At 46.7% G+C, this 19,771-nt stretch overlaps 1 protein-coding gene across 1 annotated transcript in view; it reads right to left on the bottom strand.

The window, feature by feature from the left end:
* Positions 1 to 19,771, bottom strand: part of LOC147732516 (carotenoid-cleaving dioxygenase, mitochondrial-like) — a 711,267-nt gene that overhangs the window by 144,555 nt on the left and 546,941 nt on the right. The window contains exon 7 of the mRNA XM_086958817.1: positions 7,526 to 7,693. Within this exon, the coding sequence (XP_086814943.1) occupies positions 7,526 to 7,693 (168 nt within the window). The remainder of the gene's footprint in view (positions 1 to 7,525; positions 7,694 to 19,771) is intronic.

Consider the following 19,771-nt stretch of genomic DNA (forward strand, 5'->3'; position numbering starts at 1 on the left):
TGTTCACACATAGGCCAGCACTCAATTCGCAGGCTCTCATCAAAGCTATCAGCTCTGCTGCCTGAGCTGATTTTTGTGGTATTCGTGCTGTTTCTACCACTGTCTTAAGTGTTGTGATCGCATATGCTGCGGAAGTCGTGCCATCTGGCAGCCTCAAACACGATCCATCAACCCACAGCTCCCCATCCACATCTGGAAGTGGCATATCCTGTAAGTCAACACGACCCTTTGTCTGTTCCTCGGTCAGGAAAACACAATCATGATGTTTTTCTTCCTGACCCTCCTCAACCGGATAGGGCAATAAAGTGGCAGGGTTCAGGGTAGCACATCTTTTCAGTGTGATGTGTGGCGCCAAAAGTGTAAGCTCATATCCTGTTAAACGTGCACTGGTAAGATATTGAGTCTTTGTTTGATTTAACAGGGCATCTACTGCATGGGGAACTAGCACCAACAGTTTGTGCGATAATACTATCCCCTCGCTCTGCCGTATAGCTACTGCTGTTGCTGCAACTGCTCGAAAACACCCAGGTAATCCTCGTGCTACAGGGTCAAGAATGGCTGAAAAATATGCGCATGGCCTCTGCTTATCCCCGTGTGCTTGCACTAGCACTGATAACGCGCACCCATCTTTCTCGTGTACGTACAATGTGAAAATCTTTGAATAGTCTGGTGTACCTAACACGGGTGCAGAGCAAAGGGCCTGTCTCAATTGTTCGAAAGCATTTTGACATTCATCTGTCCATTCAAGGGGCATTGGTGTAGTTTTGGACAGCAACGCTAACAAAGGTTTGATAATATGCGAAAACCCCATGATCCACTGTCTACAGAAGGACGTTAATCCTATAAAAGCATGTACATCTCTCTGTGTGCGGGGGACTGGTGTATCTAAAATCGCCTGAATTCGATCTGATGTTAATGCACGCCCCTCCTTAGACAAAAGATGACCGAGGTAGGTCACCTTGGGTCTACAGTATTGGAGCTTTTTCTTCGAAACTTTGTGATTGTTCTGAGCCAGAAAGGAAAGTAAAGCAAGCGTACTCTCCTCACATTGTGCGTAAGTGTCAGCAGCCAACAAAAGGTCATCGACATACTGGATAAGGGCAACTCCAGATTGCAATTGAAAGGAATCAAGCTGTCTCTTTAAAGCCTGGCTGTAGATACTCGGACTCTCAGTGTAACCTTGAGGAACACGACAAAATCTATACGATTTATTATTTAACGTAAAACCAAATAAGTATCTGCTATCGGGATGGATGGGAATGGAAAAGAACGCATTTTTCAGATCGATGACGCTAAAGGTCGTCGCCGTTGGGGGGACCAATGTAAGCAATGTCGTGATATCAGACACCACCGGGTATTGGGGGATGACAATTTTGTTAATTTCTCTCAAATCAATAATAAATCGATAGACCTTGTCGTCAGTATCTTTCTTAAGGATTGGAAGAATAGGGCTATTGCAAACATTATAGGGGACTTCCTCCACTACCCCTGCAATGATTAAATCTTGGACAATGTGTGTCAAAGCAATTTCACCTTCCCTGGAGATCTTATACTGTGGTACACGTGGCAAAAGCACTCCCTCCTTTACAGTAATGCGAATAGGAGGAATAAGCATCTGTCCCACATCCGTATCTGAGGTCGCCCACAACGTATGAGGGAGAGAGGCAAATGCTTCACAGTCTTGTATAGTAAAAAATCTGTCTGAATCTGGATAGTTATCATTCAAAATAACTCGCACTCCCCCGGAGCGCAACGTATCGTCGCTCGAAAATATTTGAGCAAATCAATGCCCAGAATATTATCTGGGGTATAAGGTGACAACAAAAATTGGCCAAAACTGAAAAATGTATCGAGACAAAGTGCAAGAGGCTTCGATAATGGGCTGGGAGTGGGTGTGCCATCAAACCCAATACATGTAATCATATTGCCAGACAGGGGAGCCCTCGGAACCAAGTTTTTAGACAAAGCGCTACGAGTAGCTCCTGTGTCGACTAGAAACTGATCAGTAGAACCCAGGATGCCCGCTGATACATATGGACCACTCTGATCTACTGGCACTTCAACTGATTCCGTACCCCATCCTACGCAATCCTATGCATGTACATAATCCTGATGCTCCACATTCTCGCCCTCCGATATCTGGTACTGGTTCCGTCTATCAAAGGTATTACGCTCATCCTGGCCACGGCCCCTCTCCTCAAACCTGCTACGATCACCTCCGCTGCCTCTCGCCCCCGAGTGACTTCCCCTCGACCGTCCACCTCCACGACCACGCTGACTACGCTGCTCACGAAGTACCGGACAATCATCAGCCCAATGCCCAAATTCCTTACAATAGGCACATTGATCCTCCGCTATATCCGTACGCCCGTACGACGCATTACCCCCTCCTCGTCTGCCTCTATCATTCCCTCTAGATTGCGTTCCACGAACCTGTGCCAACATCACCTTCGTTTTCAATTCCTTCGCTTTCTTATCAATACTTTCTTTAGCCTCCAATTCCTGCCGCTCATAATACTGAGCCATAGTTAACAAAGATGCAGGGGTCGCCGTGGCCCAGGAACTTTCACTCGACTTTAATCTTTTTGCAATCTCCGGTAGGAGATTAGCCACGTACTTATCTACAAACAAATGCCTACCCGTATCGTCTGTTAACGATTGACCACTGTAATCATGAAATGCCTCTTCGAAGCGTGTAAAGAAATCTGATACCGTTTCATCTGACTTTTGTTTGCACGAAGCTAACATGGTCCAATCAATCTTTTTAGAAGGAACAAGCGTTTTCAGTTTAGTTAAGATAGCCGCTGGAAGGTCTAGAATCAAGTCACATGGCTTACATGCAGGCTCCCTGTCTAAATCGGCCTGGTTTATTTCTTTCCACGTTCCCCCGAGCAGTGTTTCATCATTATTTTTACGAATCAATCTCCACATATCAGGCGGAAGAATTAACCCAAAAAACAGATCTATATCAACAAGAGTCATGACACAGGACGAAATAGCCCCTTCCACCCCTTCATAAAATGCTGCTGGATTTTTCCGAAGATCAGGCAAAGAATTTTTAAGCGCCATGACATCTGCTCTATTCCAAGGCGTATACACCCAATTATATATAAAATACCCCTTCGCATCCTTCGACATTTTATCCTCATCTGTACCCTCCCCCTTAGGGGGCACATACAGAGGTGCGGCTTCACGCATAGGCATAACATGCACGTTAGAATTCTTATCTGAACCCCGGAGAGAACACTCCTTAGACTGTTCAGCGGACCCCGGCCCGGACTCCTTATTCTTTTTCCGCTCGTCCCGCAATCTGGACGTCTCATCCCACAGCTGGATCAGTTGCTTGTAAAATGTATCGACATCTACAAGAACAAATAAACCTTTATCCAAATTCTCACGATGAACCGACACAGCCTTAGGTTCTAACGTGTCCGAAAATTTACGAAATGTAGTAACAACTTCATCAGCCAAAGTAGCCAAAAAATACATCAATTCTCGCTCTGTCCATTTACCCCTCTCGGCAACAACATCAGTCACAGTAACAAAATTTGTATTCACTTTACGGGCCCAACTACGCAAGTCTGCGGCTTTCTCCGCAGATAACCTGACACTGGACTTATCCCCTTTTCCTGGCTTATCCTGACCTTCGTCGTCAGACTCTGCAGTCGGAGCCGTAGGTGAAACGTACGGAGGCGGTGATCGATCTAGTAATGAAAAATCATCAATTTCATTAGTAAGGACAGGATAAAGTGGTCGCCGAATAGGAAATTGACCGGTCGTTTGCAAATTTCGTTCCCGTTCCTCCCTTTCTTTCTTTTCCTGTGCCTCCTTTTCCTCAAGCTGTAAAGCCTTATCTCGAGCAGCCTTGCGCTGCTCTTTATCCGCCAAGGCAACTTCACGCCTCATACGTTCACGCACCGCTTTCTCCCACATTCGTACACAGTCAAACATATTCTGTCTAGACCTACGCTGAAACAAACATTGCTCCACAAACTGAACCTTTCGCAAATCAAACGACCCATGTAGTGGCCATTGCAATTCAGGATCGGTTTTGGTGTCTTTATGCCATAATTTGCTGTACATTATAGGGGGAAGGCCAAATTTTATGTACATTTCACGATTTGGAGTTCCTTCTGGGGGAGCCGGCTGTGATTCCGCTAACCTAATTGAGGTACCATTTCCAAGACAGCACATCCCTCGGAGTGTGCTTAAAACAGGCATGTTCGAAAAGTATCACGAAAGCGTGATACCGTATAAACTGGCACTTACAGTACTTCACACAAATGTGCCGTTCAGAGGAAAAAAACTAAATTAGAGAAACATCTCTACATGCCTGCCTATGTGAAGTGCACTACACATATGATTCAAAGGTCACAAAGTCACAAATGTTAGCTAACTCAAATCATAGACACAAATCATAGAACTTCGGCAAGCGTCCGAAGACTACCTTACCGATCGCAAATCGTAGAACTTCAGTAAGCGTCCGTAGACTACCTTACCGATCACAAATCTTACCCAATTTCAAATATCCAGATTCCAACTGCCAAGGTCTTTAATCGAATCAGCCAAACAGGCACTGCACAGCAACGCAGACGATCAAGATCTCAGTCGGGGACCGGCGCCACCTGGAAGGTCAGATCAGAAGGAAAGGAAGAAACACCGTGGGTGCCAAGACTCGGGTCACTCGGTGGCAGCGTACGCGTCCATGGCGAGTTTCCAAACCTTCGTCACGACCTCTCCTTCGGGCATCCGAGTCGCCGATGAGTCCCTTCGTGGTCGCCAATTTGTGGTATCGGGTTCTCAAGGCCTACATGCTCCGTAGATAACCCACTTACACTGAAAGAACTGTTGGCACGGAAACTGAAAAGTACAAAGAACAAGTTTATTAAGACCCCATGGGGTGGTGGTACATTCCTACAGCACCCTTCGGCAATGCAAGAAGTATCACACCGAACGTTGGTGTGAGTCCCTCTTTTATACAGTTTATAAGCAATAAAAAGATAGGCGGCACAAGGTTACAGAGATTATGTACATATATGGTCATTTTTGGAACACAGCCAACTCATGGGAGGGGTTACAACCCCAATGGTCAGTTTGGCGGCACATTCCTGAGGGGTGACTGGTCAGTTGGAACTGCGCATGTACAGGCTTGACCGTTGCTAAAAATAGCCTGTTGCTGGGCAAAATTGAGTGGTCAGTGGCACGAACAACGGACTAAAGGGCATGCTGACCACGAGGCCGCTCATTCTCTAAAATGGCCGCCGTAATACACAAAATGGCGTTTTCGGGTATAGTCAAGTTAAGGGGAAAAAACGTGTAGCACAGCTAAGCGCTAACTCGGCCATTGTCAAATTACGACAGCATATATATTGTAAGGTTTTAATTAATCAAGCAATAATCTTTTCATTTCACTGACTCATCTGTCTCGCCCCCTGATCCTTCTACATGACCTCGCGGACTCCCCGGACCTCTCCCGTCTACAGGGCTATCTCTTGCATACGGCACTCACCATGGTTAGGATTTGTATTCACTGTGGCTGGTGTTCCCCCATCCCCCATTCTCCTGATCAATGGCACTCATTAACATACCAGAGGGCCTCCTATGAGTGGGCCATCTACAACCTCCAGGAGGGACAGTGGCCTTTCTTCACACTTGGGCGCCCTTCCTCCAGGACACTACCCACTAGTACTTAACTGCATGCGGGTGTGGGTGTGAGTATGGACTCTGCTTGTTTTTCTTTCCCCCTTTGTTCCCCTCTGTCATGTTTTCATCTTCCTTATGGCCCCCATCCCATTGAATATTTTGTATTCAATTGTGGATCCACGAGCCATCCTTGGTGTTGCCATTCCTTGCCCTTCTAGGGCCCTTGTTCCGTGGGAAATCCGCATGTCATGTGGTCAGTATTTTATTTCATTTTGTAATATATTCTTTCCTGCTGTATAATTGTCTCACAATTGGCATTTCATGTTTCTTGTCCCCGCCCATTTTTTATATTGTTTGCTCTGATTTCCCAATAAAATATTGTGAACAAAAAGAACTATATCACAATCCCCTCTCATATCTTAGTTATTTTCCCCTTCCTCATATGGAGTTTGCATTCCGTCTCTCTCTTTCTCTTTTTCTCTCCATTCCTTGACATGGAACCACTTATCACTGGACCAAATGAAGCTAACTGTCTACCCAAACCCGCAAATGACCCTTTGAGCCCTCTGCTGTGTGCCACCACCTGGCCCGATAAGGCAGAGTCCTGATACACCTGGGTATATACCTGCAAATGCCTTAAGAAAATTCACTTTGCAGTGTGTTCTCTACACGTTTGATTAAAACATTTTTTTAATGTTAAATGATGCAGTAACAGTTAATACTTCGCAAAAAGCTAGACTTCAAAAGAGTCCAAAGGTTTCAGTTCAACAGTAAACCATATAGCATTCAATATTAGGAACAGATGTTCTAGAAGACTTGGTTACATTATGAGAAATAATGTCACATACAAATGCATTTTTAAAATACTGCTGAGATCACTGATCAGATCCCAACTTCTGAAAATAACAGTTCTTTAAAGGCCACAGGGAGGTTTAAATCAAATTTGAAAATCATTTGTACGTTGCATGAGGCTATAAAATATTCGAGTGTGTTGCTTTTAAGCTCTCTGATTGGAGAATCATCTCTTTCCCTTTGAGCCTGTGTTCCAATAAGACCACTGCAGGCACCTGCCTTAATGTGCAACCACAGCTGACCACAATAGGGTTGGTTTCACACTGCTACAAATGGCTACAAATGTTCTGGTTGAAAGGAAAAAGGAACACTAAACAGCAGCACTATTATGCCTTGTGGTAATGAAATCCTTGCACCAGATATTTACACTTTATACCAATTTAAGGTGAGAAAGGAGGGCAGCGCTGATTTTCAACATAGGAGTCACACACTGGAAGTACTGTTTCAAGATCAGAAAGGGCCACATTTGGTTATCATGGGTTTTCAGAGTTTTTTAAAACTGCGAAAGAACCCGAAAAAGCCACGTTTCTCTTGGGTATTAACATGAATCCAACTTAATGTACATTTAGTACGAAGGTTTTGGACATTTCTAAATGGAAGCGCCATGATGCGATTTCAGCAATGCCCATTATTGCAGAGCAAAATATAAGGTGGAAGAAATGACTTATGAATTAATTTCTGTTCTACAACTGCTGAGGCACAAAGAAGCCAGACCATGAGTAAAACAGAACACCTGTTTTGCAAAGGAGATACATTCACTCAAAAGGCCATGAACATTTACCCCAATTTGATGTGTTTCAATTCCACAGAAAATAATTGTCATTCCATTGTGCGAAATAACTATCAGTCAATTTGGTGGCATGCAGTAATCCAGCAATGTTATTTTGCCAAAAGACAACAGTTTTTTTAGCATAATATTACTTCCACGCCAAAATATAAACCAATGCCTGAGAGAAGTTTGTCTTTTGCAAACAATGGCTATGCTCCAAAAGACTTTATGGTATAAATGAAGACATACAGAACAGCTTACCTCATCTAAGCCTTCTCCTTGTTTCCTCAGGTTCTGCAGCGTGTAGATCTTAACATCGTCACCATTATCTTGGCAGCAGAGGTCGAAAACGATGCACCCCTGATCCTCGAAGGCATTGATCTGATGAAAGGTTGCAAATGCCTTTGCCAAGTACTTGAAAGGCAGAAGCTGAAAAAGCCAGACAAACGCCATGTTGTTTTCGGGTTGTATGATCATGCACGCAGTGGTCAATGAAGAATTTTCGCAGACCTCCCATCTCCATGGAGGAAGAGGTGGTAGGAATGCCAATCTTTAGGACAAAGGCAGTTAGCTAGATTTTTGTACTGCTGACACTGTAGGGGATATTTACTAGTCGTTAAGCCATGAACGCTAACGCAATGCTCCGTCACTTTAGAAACGCAGGGCTGCACCATATTTACAAGAATATGGTGCAGCCCTGTGTTTCCCCCTGCGCAGGCCCTAAATTTAGCTGCCTAGCACCAACGCAGGCACCCTTGCACCATAGTACCTTCGTTCCTGAACATAAACAATCTTTAAATGGTGTTTTGTAACTTCTATGTGTGCTGCTCAAGGCAACACACATAGAAGTTGCAAAACGTCATTTAAAAAAAAAATAATAATAATTTTTATGTGCAGGGAGGGACCGTCCTGCACATAAACAATTACTGGCGTTTTTGCTGATTTCATTTCTCCTTGTTTCGCTTGTTTAAGACCAGGTTTTCCCTGGTCTTAATTTTGGCACTGCCCAATATTTACACCACCTTTGTAAATATGGGGCAGCGTCAAAATCAATGGATATTGCGGTGGAACGCCCACTGCAACACTCATTGCCCACCCCTTTCACATTAAGTATAGTGTGAAAGGGTGGCTTATTCACAAGGCAGCATTAAGGCTTAGCGCTGCCTTGTAAATAAGGTGAAGCCCCTATCGCCACCACAACATCCTGAAAAGTGACGTTGTTGTGGGGATAGGGGCTTGTAAATATGCCCCTTGAGTTAAACTCCTTTTAAATGTAAATTTAGGGTTTGTTTTATGTGTTCATGCTATGCACTATCTTCAGGGTGCGGAAAGTGTTGCCTTTTAGTTTCCTTACATCGCTCCTGCTGCATCAAACCCGCCAAAGATGGGGAAAAGATACCTTGGAACCCATGCTCATTCAATAATTGGCCTCTCTATTGATCATGCAAATAAAAGTCAGTTTTTATTTAATGTAAATAAAGACTCTGTGTTGCAGGGGGCATCTACCAACTGGGATATTGACCTCGGCACCAGATGACTTCACATAAGATGCCCTGGACATGCAACACGGGGAAAACCTCAATACTACCGCCCAAAAATAGATGCAAATGCTACTTAAATGTGAATGTTTCTGTAACACAGGGCATAGCCAACGAGCCACCCTATCCACTGGAAAGAAATTCCCTGGTTCCTTCGAAATTTACCAGTTTGGGGGATGTAAATTCTTCTACATGAATTTTACGGCGGAGACAGTCATCTCCGGGTGTTCATTCATCGCATCTTTGCCAGTCCCTTGACTCCTGTGGTAACCTCCCAAGGCTGGCAGCACAGGCTGACACCATTAGTAATGTAACAGTAAAAGCGATAAATAATACTATGACTTGTGGCAGTAATAGTAAGGACAAACATTGCTATTACTATAATCAACCATTACTGTTAGTGCTGCAATTATTATTATTAATATGTTTATGTATTTGTATAATTTCGCTATTATTACTATTAATAATAACAGCAATAATGATAATATTGTTATTTGCTGTTTTTTGTTAATAATAATAATAATCACCATCGCGTGATTATGTTATTGTATAGTTTCATAATTACTGTATATATTATGAATAATATTAAATATATTTTAATTAAAATGGTAATTTAATCAGTATTTGGGACTTGCTTACAAGTTGCACAACTGCAGAGGTGTTGTGTCCGAATGTTCTATTCTAGTGTGAATTGAACCTCTGCCCTGGGCATTTACAAGTTGTCCACAGATGAGGGAATAACAATGAGGACCCCGAATTACAGGGTCCTTTTTTTGCATTGATCAATATACCCCATTCTAAAGACAATTTGTCCTGGAAACTATCAGGCTGTTGGGTGGAGCAGAGGCCAGGGAAGTATAGGGAGCCAGGGCAGGCTGTGGGCGGGGAGATGGCCTGCTTCCTCGGGCCATAAGAAGAGGTTGGGAAGGGTCTGTCCACACTTGTGTCGGCAGCTCCTGGTAGTGGCGTAACGGAACATGAGGGGCCTCTCTGCAAAGTACATGGAGGGGCCCCCCCTTCGGACTCACTCAGGAGCTCTCAGGCTAGGGTACTGTGCTGAGGTGGCCCCCTGGAGCTCAGGCCCCCCGCACTGCGTGGGCATTGGTTAAGCCACTGGCCCCTGGCAAATCGATTTTATCAATCAATCAATCAGGAGTTTGTTAAAGCGCGACTACTCACCCGTAAGGGTCTCAAGGCGCTAGGGGTGGGGAGGGGTGGGGGGGTGCAGGTTCCATTCCATCAAGGAGGGGGTCTGTCGAAGAGCCAGGTTTTGAGGTTTCTGGCGAAGATGGGGAGCGATGTTGTCTGTCTGAGGTGGAGCGGAAGGGCGTTCCATGCTTTGGCCGTGAGGAAGGAGAAGGAGCGGCCTCCCGATCTGGTCTTTCTGGTGCGGGGGACCACAGCGTAGGAAAGCTGGGCTGATCGTAGGGTCCTTTGGGGTGCGTGGAATTTGAGTCGGCTGTTCAGGTATGCTGGTCCGGTGCCGTGGAGGGCCTTGTGTGCGTGGGTGAGCATCTTAAAGGTGATTCTCGCCTCGACGGGGAGCCAGTGGAGTGTGCGCAGGTGCTGGGAGATGTGGCAGTGTTTTGGCAGGTTGAGGACCAGTCTTGCGGCGGCGTTCTGGATGTTCTGTAGCTTGAGGATGAGGTTTTTGTTTATTCCGGCGTAGAGTGCGTTGCCGTAGTCGAGTCTGCTGGTGACCAGGGCGTGAGTGACTGTCTTTCAGTGTTCGAGGGGGATCCATTTGAAGGTCTTACGAAGGAGGCGGAGGGTGTGTGTAGGAAAGTAGGGTCTGCTATCCTATGGTCACCCCAAATTTTTGCTTTTTGCTTCACTGGTTTATGACTTAATGTGGCTGTGGGCCTGCTAATCAGACCCACAGCCTGCTGTTCTCTCTCTAAATTACTGCCAATGCACTTTAGGTGCATTACGAATTGGAATTGGTTCACCTTATTGGCCCCTGTAACAGTGTACCCTAGGTACCCAGGGCATAGGTGCTTCCAAGGCCTACCAGGGGCTGCAGCATGTATTGTGCCACCCCTGGCCTGGCCTCCATATTTGACACAACTGGCTGATCACTCAGCTGGGGTAAGTTGGTGTAATCACCTCTTACTTAGATATAGTATCCTTATATCTAACCTTAAACTGGACACCTATGTTCCTATCAGCCACTCCTATGGAAGGCCTCATCAATCCTGGAGGCAGAGTGCTTGGAAATATGTGAGATAGTGCTCTAGCATGAGCTGAGCCTGTCTGCAGCTGTCGGGAACCACTCCCTAAGCTGTTCCGGGATATTGCCATACCATATACTTTTAAGTGCATTATAATCCTCGCGGTTAAATGCTATCTTTGGTTTGGCTTTATCAAAACATGTCGAGTAAGGTGTCATACGAATTGGAATACTATCCCCTCAACAGTTCTGTCGACGGGGATAGCATTCCACCCTTCTAGAGGGACACGACATGTGTGTAGCCTTAACCCCGGTTAAAGTTAACCAGAGCCTCAGCATCACAAAATGGATGCTGCCACCACAGACACGAGTCTGGCCTCCTGCTGCTGACCGAAACTCGGCAGATGGTGGCCTGGACAAAGGGTTTCCTGCCTTGGGAGGTGCGAGCACCACCCCAGACAGGGTTTTGTGTATTGGGTAGGACAGGGCTGAATAGAATCAGACATGCCCGGGGCACACAAGGTGTCCCCGTGCATAAGCCAGTCCAAACCGGTCCTGAGACTTTCCAGACCCAGGCCTGGCGAGGAGCTGGACAAAGGAAAGGGGGTGTAACCGCCCCCCTTCCTGGTTCCTCCCAGAGGAGGGACCTAGTAGGTGATCCACCCCTCAGATTGGGAATAAGAGTGGGAGCAGTGCCATTGCACAGCAGATCATCCTGAAATCAACTTTAAACAAGAAGAAGACTGGACTTCGACATTCTGCTGCTCAGAAGACTGAAGAGAATCTCCCTTGTGGCCTAGGAGTGGCCACCCTGTGAATACAGGCACCAACCAGCAACTCGACGTCTGCTTTGCCGCCGCCTCCCGCCGGAGCCCGAGCCCAGAGCCCGACAAGAACCAGACTCCCAGACCTCTCACAGCCCGATCCACAGTCCCTGCAAAGAAGGGACCCGTGGAGGCACCGAGTGACGTGGGACCGGACCTCTTGGAAGACACTTGAAAAGCTGACTGCGCAGCATCTGAGGCATCCTCGATGTTGTGCTTTGAGGACTGAGAACCCCCACCACCGAGCAGCCCTTGCACCGAAGAAGAGCCCTCCAGCATCTCCATGATCTGCGTGGGGCCCTTTTGTATTGTGCCACTCGACGCGCCATCCCGGCCACTATCCACGTGGTCAGCGGCCATCTTGGCGACGAAACCGACAAACTACACAGCGGGTCTGGTTGCTCTAGACTGGCCTAAGCTCCTGTGAAAAGGAGCACTCGCTCTGACCTTGCTGGTCCGAGTGTTAAGCATCTTTTGATTCCTGCGTGGCCTGCATTAGCCAAGGCCTGTTTGCTCCGATCAGGTCGCTGACACCGCCAACAGCGAGAAGCCTGCGTGGGACAGCTTGTGACCGACTCCTGGACGTCCTCGACCCCCGGTGTCCACGTGGCTTGAGAGAAGCTACACCTCAAACGCCTGTTTGCACCCGACATCGCCTGGTTCCAATCTGGTTCCACTGTAGTCACTGGCTAGTGACTTTGAACATTGTCCCCTCTGCTTTCAGGTCTTCACATCTTCAGATCCACCCTTGGATCCACCGGAACTCTTCACATCGAGCCGCCTGCAGCATCTTCAGCTCCAAGCACCATCGACCAGCGTGACGAAACCCGACACTACTTCGACCCTGTGCACCCGCTTCCTGTGGGTGAGGTAACTCAGCTCCGCCGGTGTTCCTACACTGGTACACATCTCAAGGGCCTGTGTCTTATGTTTCAGCATTCTAGGTCACTCGGAAGGTTCCGAACTATCTAACTTTGTACTTTTTACGCACCATAGACTTTACATTGGAAAGTGCGTGTACTTTAGACACTGCACCCGAGTCCCGCGGGCCTTTCCCGACTTAATCATTGCTAGTCTCGAATAGCTCTAGCGATTCCCAAGGCCCTAGGCCTGTTACCTTTCCAAGTGGTATCTCTTATACCACTTTCTTAGTATATGGTTTAGGTGGCCCCTAGGGCTCATCCATATTGTGCAACTTTTGTGTATTTTAAACTGTCTTTTGATTTAACGCTTGTGCTTCTGTGCTCATAAAGAGTCCAGGGGATTTTATAGTTAATAAATCAATATATATTTTCAATATATATCTGTGTGGTGTCCTTTCATTTGGTATTCAAGGGGGTTGTGTATGGTAATACAGCTGGCTTCACATGCCTTTCAGAGTTTAGCCTAAGACTGCTTTGTCCACGTTACCACTAGGATAACTGGTCTACCAGGTTGAATTACAACCAATCATCATAAGGGTTGCTTGGCATGGTACAAAGTGATCACTAGAATTAGTGAGCATTATATACCAGGCCAACTTCTCACATTGGTGGCAGCGGTGGGATCTGAGCTTGCTGTTGTTTTACCATTACAATCTTTGAGATTATCATTTGAAAGATCACACAGGTACCTGCTAGGTACATATAAAACAAGACTAGTATACTTAAGTTCTACTGAACTTAGTTGTTGTAGAGCAAAGGGAGTAGCACACCCTGACTACAACTACTAGATAGGTTTAGTAGGTAAACACCAGTGTAGGTAGATTGCAACACATCCACCCACACTAGAGCAATGTCTGGAGCAGAGGGTTCCACTGGGAACATCCCTGCTGAGAGTGACCCTCCAAGGGCACCGTCCAAATTTGCTATTTTTTCCTTTAAGGAATTAAGACAGCTTTGTGTCTTAAGGGGTCTGAAGACAGGGTCTTCCCCTACTACAGACCACCTAAGAGAGCTCTTAGACCAGTCTGAGACTCTAAAGCCCTCTAAGGCAGACCCCACTGGGAATGCTGATGGAGGCCATCCTTCAGAGGATGACACTGTAGACACCCCTGTCCCTATCATCCTGGTAGATGAGGAAGCCCCCATCACTGGAGCTCCTCAGGTAGATGAGGAGGAAGAGGAAGAGGAAGAAGAGGAAGAAGGGGGGAGCAGTGAGTCAGATGATGACAGAAATAGTCAGGTGCTGGTCAGTAGACTGAACCAGGCTAACTTAAGCCTATTTGGGACTGAATCCGGTAACAACCCATTCAGACCCCCAGGTGGACTCAACCAGAAGCCTAGGAGGAGAAGGACTCACTCAGGTGACTCTGACACCTCCCATGCTTCTAGAGGCTCTCATGGTCACTCCAGAAAGGAGATGACTAGCCCTCAGAGAAGGGAACATGAGGCCAAGATGAGAGAGGCTGAGCTTAGGATCCAGAGGCAAGAGTTAGAGGTTGCCCTGGCCAAGGAGAAACTTGCTAGAGCAAGACAGCCTAGAGAGAGTGGGGTAATAGAACCCACTGGTGGCAGCAATATCCACAAGGATAAAGACAGGTCTTTTGATAACAGAAACCTGAGTAAGATTGTGCCCCCCTACAAAGCTGGGGATGATATCCATAAATGGATCACTGCAATGGAGAGAGCCTGCAGAGTACAGCAGATCCCTCAGGAGCAGTGGGCAGCAATCTTGTGGCTCTCCTTTGAAGGTAGAGGCCGAGACAGACTCCTCACAGTTAGGGATGGGGATTCTAGAAACTACCTGGTCCTGAAGAGTGCTCTGATTAATGGGTTAAGCTTAATCACTGAACAATACAGGTTAATGTTCAGAGATACCCAGAAGACACAGACTCAGGACTGGTCTGAATTTGTTGAGTGTGCCACTAAGGCTCTGGAGGGATGGTTGCTGGGAAGCAAGGTTACAGACTATGAAGGATTGTATAATTTGCTGATGAGAGAACAAATTTTAAATAATTGTCAGAACCAGCAGTTGCATCAACATTTGGTTGACTCAGATTTGACCTCTCCCCAAGAATTGGGAAAGAGGGCAGATAAATGGGTAAGAACCAGAGTTAAGCAAAAGAACCAGAACCAGAACCAGGGTGGTGACCAGAAGAAAACAGACCAGAAGGGTGGGGAGCAGAAAGCTAAAGACCAGAAGTCTTCAACAGGGCCCCAAAATGATACAGAGGGTGGGTCCCAAACTTCCAAGAAGAAGAAGAAAGGTCAGAAGAAACCCTGGTGTAAAACTTGTAAAAACACCTCTCACTGGACAAGTGAGTGTAAAAAGGGTGGAGCCCCCAGCACTGCAGCCCCTAAGGCAACTGCACCCACTAGTACAGCTAGCAGTGCTGGTCCACAAACCAAGGGGGTAGTGGGTATCACCTTGGGAACTGAAGGAGATTCTGACCTAGTCAGAACCCTTACACAGGCTGTTCTGATTTGTGAAGGGGACATAGATTTGACCCCTGACATAAGTCCCAGTAACCTGGGCAAATACAGACAGACACCTTTGATTAATAACAAAGTGGCTCAAGCTTACAGGGACACATGTGCCAGTGTCACTATGGTGACACCTAACTTTGTGGACCCTGGACAATACATGCCAGGTGATAATTACCTGGTGACCAATGCCAGCAATGTCACTACTACACATAGTGTGGCACTTGTTAACTTTTCCTGGGGAGGGGTAACTGGCCTAAAAAGAGTTGTGGTTAGTGCTGATCTCCCAGTTGAATGTTTGTTGGGCAATGACCTGGAGAACTCTCTATGGTCAGAAGTTGAGTACAGGACTCATGCAGAGATGTTAGGGATATCATCACACGTCCTTGCTGTGACCAGGTCACAGGCCAAAAAGTGCCTCTCTGAACCTCAGGTCTTGGATCCTGGAACAATGGACCAAGCACCTTCCAAGAAGAAGAACAGGAGGGTTAAGGCTGTGCCTTCCCAACTGCCTGCAAGTGAGGATCAAGCTTCACAGGAAGCTGGTCTTGAGACCCCTGAAGGAACTGTCTCTGAAGAACTTGAACCTGATCAGGTTGAGTTTCTGGGGACAGGGGGACCTTCTAGGGCAGACTTGGGGCAGGCTCAGTTAACCTGTCCTTCTCTTGAACCCCTCAGACAGCAGGCTGCTGCTGAGGCTGCTGGGAATGCTCAAGGTGCCCATAAAGTTTATTGGGATGAAGGACTCCTTTACACAGAGGGTAGAGACCCCAAGCCTGGTGCAACCAGGAGGTTGGTTATACCTCTGCAATTTAGGGGTTTCCTTCTCAACTTAGCCCATGATATTCCTTTAGCAGGACACTTAGGCCAGAACAAGACCTGGGACAGGCTTGTCCCTCACTTTCACTGGCCTCACATGTCTGAAGACACCAAGGAGTTTTGTCGCTCCTGTGAAACCTGCCAAGCCAGTGGTAAAGCAGGTGGAACAACAAAGGCCCCCCTGATACCACTACCTGTGGTGGGGGTCCCCTTTGAAAGAGTGGGGATTGATATTGTAGGTCCAATGGATCCCCCTACAGCATCTGGGCACAGATTCATACTGGTGGTGGTGGACCATGCCACCAGGTACCCAAAGGCAATTCCACTTAGGACCACAACAGCTCCTGTTGTGGCCAGGGCCTTACTTGGAGTTTTCTCCAGAGTGGGGTTTCCTAAGGAGGTAATATCTGATAGAGGTGCCAACTTCATGTCAGGATTTTTGACAGCTATGTGGAAGGAATGTGGTGTTAACTACAAGTTCACCACTCCTTATCATCCACAATGTAATGGGCTTGTTGAGAGATTTAACAAGACCCTAAAGGGCATGATCAAAGGATTACCTGAAAAGCTCCGGCGAAGATGGGACATCCTACTGCCCTGCCTTTTGTTTACTTACAGAGAGGTCCCTCAAAAGGGGGTTGGCTTCAGCCCCTTTGAATTGTTGTTTGGGCACCCTGTAAGAGGACCCCTGTGTCTGGTGAAGGAAGGATGGGAGTTACCTCTCAAAAAGCCTAAGCAAGACATAGTGGACTATGTACTTGGTCTCCGCTCCAGGATGGCAGAGTACATGGAAAAGGCATCCAAAAACCTTGAGGCTAGCCAAGAATTACAGAAAGCTTGGCATGACCAAAAGGCTGTCCTTGTTGAGTTTCAGCCTGGACAGAAGGTATGGGTGTTTGAGCCAGTGGCCCCAGCAGCACTCCAAGACAAATGGTCTAGACCCCATACAATTCTGGAAAAGAAGGGAGAGGGTACCTACTTGGTGGACCTAGGAACTCCCAGGAGCCCCCACAGGGTGCTCCATGTTAACAGACTAAAGGCATATGTCAACAGGGAAGACATGGGCTTGCTCATGGCTACAGATGAGGGACAGGAGGAAGAGAGTGACCCTCTCCCAGACCTGCTCACTCAGAACCCTGAGGATGGCTCAGTTGATGGTGTGGCCTTAGGTGGCAGCCTCACTGAACATCAGCAACATGACTGCAGACAAGTTCTACAGGCATACAGGCATATGTTCTCATTGACACCCAGTCAGACTAACTGGTGTACCCATGTGGTGGACACTGGTGACAGTCTTCCTGTAAAGAGCAAGATTTACAGGCAACCTGACCACGTCAGGGACTGTATAAAGACTGAGGTGCAAAAGATGTTGGAATTAGGTGTCATTGAGCCTTCAGAGAGCCCCTGGGCTAGCCCAGTGGTTTTGGTCCCCAAACCTCACACCAAAGATGGCAAGAGAGAGATGAGGTTCTGTGTGGATTACAGAGGACTCAATGCTGTCACCAGGACAGATGCACACCCTATTCCAAGGGCAGATGAGCTCATTGACAAGTTGGCTTCTGCCAAATATTTGAGCACATTTGACTTAACAGCTGGCTACTGGCAAATCAGGTTAGCTGAGGAGTCTAAAGCCAAGACAGCATTTTCTACCCCTAGTGGGCATTATCAATTTGTGGTAATGCCCTTTGGTTTGAAAAATGCACCTGCCACCTTCCAAAGGTTGGTGAATCAAGTCCTCACTGGGCTGGATGACTTTTGTGCAGCTTATCTAGATGATATTGCTGTCTTTAGCTCCACCTGGGAGGATCACCTGGTCCACCTGAAGGAAGTGCTTGAGGCTCTGCAGAAGGCAGGCCTCACTATCAAGGCAACAATGTGCCAGATAGGGCAGAGCAAGGTTGTATACCTGGGCCACCTTGTAGGTGGAGGCCAAGTTCAACCACTGGAGAGTAAGATCCAGACCATAAAGGACTGGTCCCCTCCAACTACCCAGACTCAGGTCAGAGCTTTCTTGGGCCTGACTGGGTACTACAGGAAGTTTGTTAAGAACTATGGGTCCATTGTGACTCCTCTTAATGATCTGACATCCAAGAAGATGCCCAAAAAGGTTCAGTGGACAGAAATCTGTCAAAAGGCATTTGATGACCTGAAGAAGGCCATGTGCTCTGCACCTATCCTGAAGAGTCCTGACTACTCAAGAGAGTTCATTGTCCAAACAGATGCTTCTGAGTTGGGAGTGGGAGCAGTGCTTTCACAGCTTAATGTAGATGGCCAGGACCAGCCCATTGCTTTTATTAGCAGAAGGTTGACCCCCAGAGAGAAACGTTGGTCAGCTATAGAGAGGGAGGCCTTTGCTGTGGTGTGGGCCCTGAAGAAGTTGAGACCATACTTAATTGGCACTCACTTCAAGATTCAGACCGACCATAAGCCCCTCTTATGGCTTAATCAGATGAAGGGTGAAAAACCCAAACTACTCAGGTGGTCCATTTCCCTACAGGGGATGGACTTTACAGTGGAGCACCGCCCAGGGACTGACCATGGCAACGCAGATGGTCTCTCCAGGTACTTCCACTTAGAACATGAAGACACAACTGGTCAAGGTTAGTCTAATGTCCCTGCGTTTAGGGGGGGGGGTTATGTAGGAGAGTAGGGTCTGCTATCCTATAGTCACCCCAAATTTTTGCTTTTTGCTTCACTGGTTTATGACTTAATGTGGCTGTGGGCCTGCTAATCAGATCCACAGCCTGCTGTTCTCTCTCTAAATTACTGCCAATGCACTTTAGGTGCAGTACGAATTGGAATTGGTTCACCTTATTGGCCCCTGTAACAGTGTACCATAGGTACCCAGGGCATAGGTGCTTCCAAGGCCTACCAGGGGCTGCAGCATGTATTGTGCCACCCCTGGCCTGGCCTCCATATTTGACACAGCTGGCTGATCACTCAGCTGGGGTAAGTTGGTGTAATCACCTCTTACTTAGATATTTTGGGCCCGATTCACAGAATGAACTTAAGACTCAATCCTAAACTTACTACTATTTTGGTATTCACAGAATGCACTTACTACTTTTGGCATTCACAGAATGCAATTAGTACTTTTGGTATTCACAGAATGAACTTACTACTTTTGGTATTCACAGAAGTTAGGATTTTGTCTTAAGTCTGTCTTAAGTTTGTCTTAAGTCTGTCTTAAGTCTGTCTTAAGACAAACTTAAGACAAAATCCTAACTTCTGTGAATACCAAAAGTAGTAAGTTAATTCTGTGAATGCCAAAAGTAGTAAGTGCATTCTGTGAATGCCAAAAGTAGTAAGTGCATTCTGTGAATACCAAAATAGTAGTACATTTAGGATTGAGTCTTAAGTTCATTCTGTGAATCGGGCCCAGTATCCCTATATCTAACCTTAAACTGGACACCTATGTTCCTATCAGCCTCTCCTATGGAAGGCCTCATCAATCCTGGAGGCAGAGTGCTTGGAAATATGTGAGATGGTGCTCTAGCATGAGCTGAGCCTGTCTGCAGCTGTCGGGAACCACTCCCTAAGCTGTTCCGGGATATTGCCATACCATATACTCTTAAGTGCATTATAATCCTCGCGGTTAAATGCTATCTTTGGTTTGGCTTTATCAAAACATGTCGAGTAAGGTGTCATACGAATTGGAATACTATCCCCTTGACAGTTCTGTCGACGGGGATAGCATTCCACCCTTCTAGAGGGACACGACATGTGTGTAGCCTTAACCCCGGTTAAAGTTA

The sequence above is a fragment of the Lissotriton vulgaris genome, chromosome 2_1 (genome assembly GCF_964263255.1).
Source record: "Lissotriton vulgaris chromosome 2_1, aLisVul1.2, whole genome shotgun sequence".
Taxonomy (NCBI): domain Eukaryota; kingdom Metazoa; phylum Chordata; class Amphibia; order Caudata; family Salamandridae; genus Lissotriton; species Lissotriton vulgaris.